Here is an 11,742-nt window from a genome sequence, read left to right on the forward strand (position 1 = left end):
GACTCAGAATTTGCCTCATTGTTTAATAAATTATAATTTTGAGACCAGAATTTATCCGCTCCTTCCTTACAAACTAATTCAGGGGGTGAGCAGAAGGAAACAGGGGGATTTTCACCCCGACACACGTGACGTCCGTTGCCGTGGAAACCATATATGGTTTATACCGGTAGTCTTCTTCCAAACTTTGCAGATATAAATACTATTGTATTATAATATTATCTAAATACTATACATCATAATATTAATATGTTTACCGTCATGATTACTACCAATATGAAGTGCAATTTAAATATTAATACACAACTACTTAGAAAACAATATGAACAAACGTGCACCAGGCAAAAGATTGACACGGATAAATATGTAGAAGATTTTGGAGATGAAGTATACATTAAATGTATTTTACAAGCTGACCGGAAGCATTACTTCTGGTCTCGCGCTGCCTCCTTGTGGCGACATGCGGAACGTGTGGTTGCTAGGGGCAACTGACAACAGACCTGAACCATAGCAACCGACACACAGACGCTGTATAAAGCCGGAGTCAAGACATATTGCTGAGAATTACTGCGTTGTTGCTTTCCATAGCATTTGTCAGGCACGGTGTTAAAATGGAAATTATGTCTGGAGTTCTCGACCCAGTTTTGGCTGAAGTGGGGTGGGATAGCCGTTATGCTGTCCCCGAGCTCAACGCTGAAAACAAAGCCTTACTGGAGGAGGTGAGGAAACTTATTATTAACATGTTTAATGGCACATGTTTAGCTTCCTTTTCTCTGTTTGTTTTTGGGTGTCATCGTGTGGGTCGTTTAAAATTACTCACTGAAGAATAATGTTGTAATGAGGTTTGTTTTGACTGAGCGCAGGTTGTGCACACGGTCCTCCTGCAGTGACACCAGGGTCACTGTTCAATTCATTATTTTAAATATTTGAGAGCACCTGTAAATTCCGGGCACAGCTGAAATTTCCAAATAAAATGTGACATTTGAATCTTTTTTTCTTGTTAAGTGACAGATATGTATGTATGGACAAAACGTCCTCCCTTTACACTTTAGATTGCGTTTTCTTAATGTTATTGCACATCAGTTTTCGGTATCTGAATTTTGATTCACTGTGTGCTGTGTCATGATGATGTCAACAGATTTGTAGAAAAGAGAGAGAGCGGACACAACTGGAAGACAAACTGGAGAAAAACAAGGAACAAAAGAAGAACATGGCCAATTACCTAAAGAATATTAAAGAAGAGCTGGAAAACACTGAGGTCAGTATTGTATCTATGAGTTGTGATATGTTTGTTTTGTGGTGGGTTATGCAGTGTGTGTTATTTGTATTGTCTAGGCTTTGTGTGAGGCAAAGGAGAGAGAGATAGAGTTAGAGAAACACCTGACAGCCCTCGCGGAGAGAGAAACCAGCCGCCTGACTCAGGACACAGCTAAGATGGAGAATGAGCTCAGCTCCTTAGGAGAGAGGAAAAACACGCTGGAGGTCAGAGCCTTTCATGAATAAAAAAAATAGAAAAGAGAAGTAGCTATGGATTGTGATGCCACAATAACATGTATCTGTATCCCCAGAACAACATTTTCAAGGCCAAACAGAAGCTGGAGGAGTTCAGGCAGCAGATGAACTGGGACCAGCAGACAATGGATTGCTTTTTGGAGGAGTCAGCAGGCAAATATGAGGACACGATGGCCATCAACAAATACGCTCAGCAAGATGAGCAGAGGATCAAGGTAAAGAGATGAAAACATCTCTCTTCTGCAGCACTTACAGCTTTGAGTTATCATCAACTAACAGCTGTCTAACCTCCCCTGCTGCAGTCGCTCATTCTGGTGATAGAGAAGAAGTCTGTGGAGGCCAATGAAAAGCTCAAAGCACTCGATAAAGAGAAGACTGAGACAAAATTAGCCCAGGTAATGTGTAAAAACACAGCACATCCATGGTGTTATTACTAACAGTATGTGTAAACAATGTTAGTATGGCAGTTGTGGTTTCCCATTAAAATCCCTCTGCTGTCGTACCAGCTTGCATTGGATAAGGTGACAGAGAATCTGCAGCAGGCTCACCTGGAGACACAGCAGCTTACCCACCTGTGGGAAAACACTATCAAGTACATGAAGCAACAGGATGCTGAGATGCAGCAGTGTGCACTGGTAAAGCATGGGACATTAAACATCTACTGGTCATTCATTCTAGAGTGAATTCACACAGGAGAGTCTTTTCTTTGTAATTATTATTACAGCAACTTGCCCAAGCCAACCAGAAGCTGAGGGAAAAGAAGGCCGCCATTGCAGAGAAGAAGCACCTGATGGAGATCCAGAGGGACAACAGGAAAGAAACCGAGAGGAAGTCAGCGGTGGCCAACAAACAGGCAGTAAAACTGCGGCAGGAGCTGAAGGGGCAGGAGAGTGACAGTGGCAGGCTGCAGGATGAGGTGCTGAATGTGGACTAATAATAAACTGCCTTCATATTGATATTATTATAAGTGCGAGTGAACTGACTCTTGTGTGTCCCGCAGCTGAAAAGCTGCAAAGGCAACCTAGAGAGAAAAACCTCTGATGTGAAGATGCTGACGTCCCACATATCCACGATGAAGAAGGACATCCAGGACTACAATGACAAGTCAGTGTATCACAGCAGGGCTCTGTGTGTGTATTGACTGGAGCTGTGGTAATGTACTACACAATGTCTGTTTTATGTTTCTGTGTATTTTAGACTGAAGGAAGCCAAGATCCACAATGCTGCGCTGGAGGAGAAACTGAAGGTTGTGACTCAGACTGCCCTCAGTGAGGAGGAGAGAGCAGCACAGATGGAGCAGTTCCTCAGAGATGAGGAGCAGGCCAGTAAGGTGAGCATTGATGGCCTGTCGGACCCTTTCAGTTCTTTATCACTGGGTATTTTTGCAGCCCCTCTCTTTGGTCATCTGTTTTTTATGGTTTGCTACATTTGGTCACACGGTGGCAGAAACTTATTTCCTCTCTGTAACTCCATGCCTGTGTTTCACTCCAGGAGTTGGACATCCAGCTGCGTGACTACAACTCAGAGCTGTCTCACCATAAAGAGCACCTGCAGGCTATCAGGATGAAAAAGAAGGATTCTGCTGCGCAAGTTTCAAGGAGTAAATCCACCATTGTGCGCCTGCATAACCAGCTCAAAAAACAGGAGGAGGAAATTACAAGGCAGCAGACCATCTTGAGACAAGTGGCACGTTTAGCAAAACACTACCCAGCCTCCCTATGTCTTATGCTCCACTCTGCAACACAAATGCTGACAGTATTTGTTTGTCCCCTTCATTGTGCAGGACAGTCGGAACAATGCACTGAATAAAAAACTGGAACGCCTGCGAGGAGATGACATTCCATCAGATGAAAAACAAATGCTGGATGTGAAGATTGCTGAGCTGACCAAACACCTAGAGGAGAAAAAAACCACAGCTAAGATGCTCACTGACATGCTCAAAGAGTCTGAGGTCAGTCTGATAATATACTTGGCTTTTTTTTTCTATAAACCTCTGACATATACTGAGATAAATCTTGGTGTCTGGCAGACTCATATTCGCTGCCAGAAGAAGGAGATGGAGAAGTCAGCAGCTCAGAAGAAAGATTTGACCGACAAAGTGGAGGAGCTCAACTTGTTCTGTAGTACCAGTGAGAAGGACCTGAAGAAAGTCCGACAGAGGAAACAGGTACCTGTGATCACCATCATGTGTCACTGTGGAAGGTCAATACATCCTATAGCAACTTAAATGAATGCAAACAAACTGAAGTAGTTTTTCCTCAAAGCTGAGAATCGACCTGACAGAAAGGCTGTATGCACTGTGATTTTAAACTCATGGGTTCCCTATCAGGACAGCATGGTGGAGCACAAGTTTATGAAGCTAGAGGTGGAGCGTATGAGGGATCTGCTGTACAACAAGGCAGATGGCGTGCTGTCTTTGGAGAAGAGGAAGCTGAACCTGCAGAAAGCTATGAAAGAGAGGGAGGATGAGATCAAAGTGTACAAAGAAATGCTCAGCCAGCAGCTGAAGCTCGGTGAACAGGAGAGGCAGAGACTCAGGTAAAAAAAAAAACAAATCACTCAGTTCTCAAAGGTTTGTCACATCACTTAATGTCAATCATTGTATCTCAGTGCTGAACTCAATGAGAAACTGTCCAAGATTGAAACTTTGAAGAAACGTTTTGAGGTTGTGACCCTGACCAAGGCAGGTCCTGAGGCGGAGGGGGAGCACTCACAGGCTTACTACATCACTAAGGTCGGAGCTCTTCACACATAGTCTACTGAAGCACACACCATGGTTCCAGACCTTTGCATCACCTGTGTGTGCTTTTCACCAGGTTGCACAAGAGAAAGGGGAACTTAAGCAGAAGGGTGATGAGCTGGATGCTAAAATCCACAAGCTGGAGCTGGAAAACAGCGCTCTGGAGAACACCAACCAGCTGTTCAGCAACTCTAACTCTGTATACCGCAAATCTTTCAACAAAGCTGAAGAATCCAGTATGTAAACCAGCGACAGCCCTCTTCAACTGTATACTTGTTGATTGATTGATTGTTAAATGATGGCGGCAGCTGTCATTGGCCACAATGTAATTTGTTTTCGTTTTAGGTCCGGACTATCAGGAGAAGTTGAAGCTGGAGGAGCAGCTGAGAGCTGCTGAAGTGAAGCTGAAGGATAACAAACGACAGATCCAGGAGCTCCAACAGGACATGCAGGTTATTGTTATTTATAGCCAGTGTAGAGCAGATCACTGAGAACGAAGCAATTAGTCTTCGACGGCTCAGGTTACATTCAGACTGATTCTGGATTAACTGGATCTTAACCATGCAAATACTTTGTTAGCTCATATATCATTAGCATAATGGTCAACATTCAGCAGGCAGTAATAGTTAAATTACAATTTTGTTACAGACAGGTAAAAGAACTTTAGTCATGTAAATAGTAATTCATTCAAAATCATCAGATAAGATATTATGTTTGTAACCAGGAAGTCAGTTATTATCACTGCAACACAGTGATGGATATGCTTTGGGCCAAGTTAGAGAATCAATCATTTACACACTTAGTCCAGCACCCATGGAGCACACAGATCCCTTCTTTGTAGAAGTCGCCCACAGACCATGTGGCCTAAAGGTGCATCTCTTTTGTGCAGCCATCACTGCACAATACTACAGACTACAGGAAATACAGAGGGTGTATTATGTAGCGCCCCTGTGAAAGCCAAAAATAAACTTGTTTAAACTATCTGCCTGACATTGATCTTGTATGAATCTCTGTGTATGTGCATGTTCAGCTTTAGTGTATTCATGGGTGTGTGTCTGTTTCCAGGAAAGGAACAAGACTCTGCAGAACCTGCAACAAGAGGAGCAAGAGGAGGGAGAAAAGATGAGAATAAATCAGACACTCCTGGAGAAACTGAACAAAGACATCACTGTTCAGAAGGAGAAAATCGACAGAGCCACAAAACAGGTTTAAAATCAACCGCTTATTCTAAAGTCATTTCATGACGCGGCAGTAAACACAGGGGGTGTTGTGTGTGTGTGTGTGTGTGTGTGTATACAGAACCCTGGCTATTGCCTCAGTCATGTTTAATTCTGTAATGTCCTGCTGTTTTCCAGTGCTCCAAGCTGACCAAACAGATCCGCTCAGCCAAAAAAACCAAGAGTGAGACTTTGGAAGAGAAGGACATTAAAGTGACAGAGATGAAGGAATTTAACAAGGTTATTGACAAGATGCTGAATGAGGCCATGGAGAAAAACCCAGACGTCAGACCGGCGCTGGAGAAATACTTCCTGCAGGTGCAGAACGGCTCAAACAGCTCAAACAGCAGGACTAATGCAGCCACAGCAGCTTACCCTTTAATGCTCCTCTCTATTACCCCTCACAGGACAATCTGTCTCTTCCACCTCCTCCTTCAACTCCTTCCACCCAGCGGAGCTTCAGGACAAACTCTGCCCGCAGCTCGACCACTTCCAGGTCAGACTTACCCTGAAATGGGTCACACTAGAATACTACACTGATAACAGTTCACCTTTAACAGTCAGTCAGCTCCACAGCTGCAAGGTGTTGGTGATAAAAATGCACAAGATGAATACGACTATAAACAGAGTATAACGAGTGAGGTGGATATTTTAGTACACCACTCTTCCTCTGTATATTTATTGTGCTCTGCCTGTATTGTAGACCTCCTGCATCCTCAGCCAGCAGCCGTGGAGCCTCTGCTCCACAGCCCCCCACAGTGAAGATGGTGGGACTGGACTTGAACCTGAAGAACGTCCGACAGAGGAAACAGGTACCTGTGATCACCATCATGTGTCACTGTGGAAGGTCAATACATCCTATAGCAACTTAAATGAATGCAAACAAACTAAGGTAGTTTTTCCTCAAAGCTGAGAATCGACCTGACAGAAAGGCTGTATGCACTGTGATTTTAAACTCATGGGTTACCTATCAGGACAGCATGGTGGAGCACAAGTTTATGAAGCTAGAGGTGGAGCGTATGAGGGATCTGCTGTACAACAAGGCAGACGGCGTGCTGTCCTGCATGACCTGCAGCTCAAACAGCAGGACTAATGCAGCCACAGCAGCTTACCCTTTAATGCTCCTCTCTATTACCCCTCACAGGACAATCTGTCTCTTCCACCTCTTCCTTCAACTCCTTCCTCCCAGCGGAGCTACAGGACAAACTCTGCCCGCAGCTCAACCACTTCCAGGTCAGACTTACCCTGAAATGGGTCACACTAGAATACTACACTGATAACAGTTCACCTTTAACAGTCAGTCAGCTCCACAGCTGCAAGGTGTTGGTGATAAAAATGCACAAGATGAATACGACTATAAACAGAGTATAACGAGTGAGGTGGATATTTTAGTACACCACTCTTCCTCTGTATATTTATTGTGCTCTGCCTGTATTGTAGACCTCCTGCATCCTCAGCCAGCAGCCGTGGAGCCTCTGCTCCACAGCCCCCCACAGTGAAGATGGTGGGACTGGACTTGAACCTGAAGAACGTCCGACAGAGGAAACAGGTACCTGTGATCACCATCATGTGTCACTGTGGAAGGTCAATACATCCTATAGCAACTTAAATGAATGCAAACAAACTGAAGTAGTTTTTCCTCAAAGCTAAGAATCGACCTGACAGAAAGGCTGTATGCACTGTGATTTTAAACACATGGGTTACCTATCAGGACAGCATGGTGGAGCACAAGTTTATGAAGCTAGAGGTGGAGCGTATGAGGGATCTGCTGTACAACAAGGCAGACGGCGTGCTGTCCTGCATGACCTGCAGCTCAAACAGCAGGACTAATGCAGCCACAGCAGCTTACCCTTTAATGCTCCTCTCTATTACCCCTCACAGGACAATCTGTCTCTTCCACCTCTTCCTTCAACTCCTTCCTCCCAGCGGAGCTACAGGACAAACTCTGCCCGCAGCTCGACCACTTCCAGGTCAGACTTACCCTGAAATGGGTCACACTAGAATACTACACTGATAACAGTTCACCTTTAACAGTCAGTCAGCTCCACAGCAGCAAGGTGTTGGTGATAAAAATGCACAAGATGAATACGACTATAAACAGAGTATAACGAGTGAGGTGGATATTTTAGTACACCACTCTTCCTCTGTGTATTTATTGTGCTCTGCCTGTATTGTAGACCTCCTGCATCCTCAGCCAGCAGCCGTGGAGCCTCTGCTCCACAGCCCCCCACAGTGAAGATGGTGGGACTGGACTTGAATCTGCCTGTGACCTCCTCTCCTCTCACCACCTCCAGACGTTCCAGCTCAGGGAGCAGCACAAAGAGCGGCAGCAGCACAAAGAGGAACCTGTAGCATGCTGTGTTCATCTTTACTAGCTGATCTTTGTAAACAGAGAGGAGATGGGAGGCTGTAAACATGTTCTTTTGTGCTGTGAAGTCGGCCATTTTAACATGGGAGCGGAGCGGCATGTTCACACTGAAGGATGAAGCACACACTCTCCAGGCTTCAAGAGAAGACGGCAAAGGAAGAAGCTGAGGACAGGACGGGAGAGAGAATATAGTATATAATCTGTATAGTATAAAAAAATATTTGTGTTATTTCAGCCAAGAGATATTTGTGTTTATTGCTGTGAAAGAAAGCAAGTCTGAAGGATGAACAGTTTAATATGACGTCACTAATGCCTCCACCCCCAGCTCGGACTGACTTCCTGCATCTGGCTAAAAATACAGCAGACAACATGTTTCGTAAGGCTCCTAAGAACCGCCACAATCTCTCTCAAAACATGACCATCAGTGCTTTGAAGCAGAAACGTTTTAGAAAAAAAAGTAATCAGGACAAATAACTCTGCTTTCTTGGCTGATCTGAACACTATCTGGTTACAAATGACTCCGCCATCCAGCTCGACCGCCTAACATGTTTCAGAGCGGACAGAGCCCTGGTTGAAGGAGGTAAGACCCGCGGCGGCGGGCTCTGTGTTTACATCAATGACAAACACTGCTCGCCACTTGCGGAGCTTATGATTATAAAGTGCCGGCCGTTTTACCTGCCACGGGAGTTTACAGCTATACTGCTTGTAGCTGCGTACATCCCGCCGAGCTCCAGCAACAACAACAGGAGCGACGCACTGAATGAGCTCTACCTGCAGGTCAGTGAGCAGCAGACAGCCCACCCTGATGCTTTTCTCATCCTGGCGGGTGATTTCAACCATGCAGACCCCAAGACTGTGTTTCCAAAAATTCACAAACACATAGACTTTCCAACCTGTGGTAACAACACACTGGACAATGTTTACACCACCCAGAGAGGCGCTTACAAAGCCCTCCCCCTCCCCCACCTCGGAGCCTCTGATCACATTACTGTTATGTTAATGCCAGCATACAGACCACTGGTAAAAGTTGCCAAACCAGTCCGAAAAGAAGTGAGAGTGTGGCCGGAGGGAGCCACAGGAGCTTTACAGGACTGTTTCAGCACAACAGACTGGGATGTGTTTAAGCAGGCTGCAACCCACAAAAACTGCACTGACCTCCAGGAGTACTCAGAGACTGTCACTGCATACATCACCAAATGTATTGATGATGTAACTGAAACCAGGACAGTCAGCATTCGAGCCAGTCAGAAACCATGGCTGACAGGGGAGGTCTACAGGCTGCTGAGGGCCAGGAACGCTGCCTTCAGAAGAGGCAACGAGACCAGCCTAAGGTTAGCCAGAGCTGACCTGTCCCGTGGCATCAGGAAGGCGAAGAGGCAGTACTCCAGGAGGGTTGCCCACCACTTCAGCGACAGCAGAGACACCCGGAGCCTGTGGCGGGGGATACAGACCATCACGGACTACAAGCCCTCTCCACGGACCTGTGACAGCAACAGCTCTCTGCTGAACCAGCTGAATGACTTCTTTGGACGCTTTGAAGCACTCAACAGCACCCCTGCACAAAAGATCACACCCTCTCCCACTGACCAGGTATTTTCCCTGTCCCGAGCCAGCGTGAGGACATCTCTCAGCCAGATCAACGCACGCAAAGCTCCTGGTCCTGACAACATACCTGGCCGTGTGCTCAGAGACTGTGCTGAGGAGCTCGCTGAGGTGTTTACAGACATCTTCAACATCTCACTGAGCCAGGCTGTTGTCCCCACCTGCTTCAAAGCCACCACGATCATCCCTGTGCCAAAGAAGTCCACCCCCGCCTGCTTCAATGACTACCGTCCAGTAGCACTCACACCCATCATCATGAAGTGCTTTGAACGGTTAGTCATGAAACACATCAAGACGGCCCTCCCTCCCTCCCTGGACCCATTCCAGTTTGCATATCGGCCCAACCGGTCAACCGATGATGCTGTTTCCACAGCACTCCACACAGCCCTCACCCACCTGGAAAATAAAGACTCATATGTTCGAATGCTGTTCATAGACTTCAGCTCAGCATTCAACACCATCATCCCACAGCAGCTCATCAACAAACTGGACCAGCTGGGGCTGAACTCCTTGCTGTGCAACTGGCTGCTGGACTTCCTCACCGGGAGACCTCAGACAGTGCGGGTCGGCAGAAACACATCCAGCACCATCACAATGAACACCGGGGCTCCCCAAGGATGTGTGCTGAGCCCCCTCCTCTTCACTCTGCTGACCCATGACTGCACGCCAACACACAACAACAACATCTTTGTGAAGTTTGCGGACGACACAACTGTGGTGGGTCTCATCTCCGGTGGAGATGAAACAAACTACAGGAATGAGGTGCACCTTCTGGCCGAGTGGTGCAGAGACCACAACCTCTCCCTGAATGTGGAGAAGACAAAGGAGATGGTTGTGGACTACAGGAGAGCACACAGTCAGCACACCCCTCTGACCATCGACGGTGCTGCTGTGGAGCAGGTGAGCAGCACCAAGTTCCTGGGTGTGCACATCACTGAGGACCTCTCCTGGACTAACAACACTGCATCCCTGACCAAGAAGGCACAGCAGCGCCTCTACTTCCTCCGCAAGCTCAAAAGAGCCAGAGCCCCTCCCTCCATCCTGTGCACCTTCTACAGAGGGGCTGTTCAGAGCATCCTGTCCAGCTGCATCACTGTGTGGTACGGAGCCTTCACCGCCACCTGCAGGAAGACGCTTCATCGCATAGTGAGAGCAGCTGAGAGGATCACCGGCGTCCCTCTCCCCTCCCTCCAAGACCTCTACGACAGCCGTCTCACCCGAAAGGCCCTCCGTATCACAGGAGACCCCACCCACCCTTCACACCGCTTCTTCAGTCTGCTGCCATCAGGAAAGAGACTGCGCAGCCTCCGGGCCAGGACCAGCAGACTGAGGGACAGCTTCATCCACCAGGCTGTCAGGAAGCTGAACTCTCTCCCTGCTGTGCCCCACTTTCTCCCCCTTCCCTGACCCCCCTTCCCTGACCCCCCCACCAACATAGGAACTCTTTGTACCAGCCACTTTAACAAAAAGGAACTCTTTGCACCAGCCACTTTACCCTGTGTATTCGCTTGCACCTTAGTCATGTCATCCAGTCTCATATAAGCTGCTATAACTTAAACCAATCATGGACTGTACATTATGCCAACTGTCTTGCACCATTACATCTTTTGCACTCTCATACCAGTCTCAATAAGCTGTTATAAGTTAAACCATTCCTGTTTACATTATGCCAACTGCACTGTCTTGCACTGTACATCTTTTGCACTCTTACTGCATTGCGCCTTCATTTTGTGCCTTGTATTTTGTGTGTGCCTCATTGTAGGTACTTTTTTTACACTTTATATTTATCTTAGGTTTTTAGTTATGTTATATGTTGCGGAGTGAAGAGTAACGCAATTTCGATTCTCTGTATGTCCAGCACATATAGCTGATTTGACAATAAAGCTGACTTTGACTTTGACTTTGACTTGTTTTGAAACCGAGTACCACAAAAAGCATAAAGTGACACTGTGATGTGAAGTCACTGCAGCTGGAGCTGGCTGTGGGCGATCACTGCAGATTCCCTTAAGCATACATAAGCTGCTCATCATACATGTGCGGCATGCCAAGTAAAACATTACACACATCTAACTGATGCACACGCAGCCTGAGGCGTACAGAGCGATCGTCAATTTCCAGCCTGCGTGTCAGCTGTAAATGAGTTCAGCTCTAAGAGTGGGATCAATCTCTGCTCAGCATTACATCATACATACCATACATGTCATGTTGGCATGCATCCTCTTGGGAAAAGTCATCACAGTGACAAACAGACTATTACAAGAGTTTTAAGGAAAAGCTTTTTGATTAAAAGCTCTGATCCTCTCAGA

The 11,742-nt window shown here is 46.5% G+C and overlaps 1 protein-coding gene across 1 annotated transcript; it reads left to right on the forward strand.

Annotated features, from left to right (window-relative positions):
- The first annotated feature begins 510 nt into the window (after nt 1–510).
- Nucleotides 511–8,494, forward strand: LOC114450011 (coiled-coil domain-containing protein 39-like). Its single transcript, XM_028427901.1, has 20 exons — nt 511–716; nt 1,136–1,255; nt 1,333–1,479; nt 1,566–1,724; nt 1,812–1,904; nt 2,016–2,144; nt 2,234–2,425; nt 2,510–2,613; nt 2,707–2,839; nt 3,001–3,195; nt 3,293–3,460; nt 3,539–3,676; nt 3,839–4,047; nt 4,120–4,243; nt 4,326–4,485; nt 4,595–4,701; nt 5,315–5,455; nt 5,605–5,784; nt 5,874–5,962; nt 7,644–8,494. Exons 1-20 carry the CDS (start codon nt 609–611, stop codon nt 7,816–7,818), a joined length of 2,871 nt encoding a protein of 956 aa, XP_028283702.1. The 5' UTR covers nt 511–608; the 3' UTR covers nt 7,819–8,494.
- Nucleotides 8,495–11,742: the final 3,248 nt, after the last annotated feature.

This window comes from Parambassis ranga, chromosome 17 (assembly GCF_900634625.1).
Source record: "Parambassis ranga chromosome 17, fParRan2.1, whole genome shotgun sequence".
In the NCBI taxonomy this organism is placed as follows: domain Eukaryota; kingdom Metazoa; phylum Chordata; class Actinopteri; family Ambassidae; genus Parambassis; species Parambassis ranga.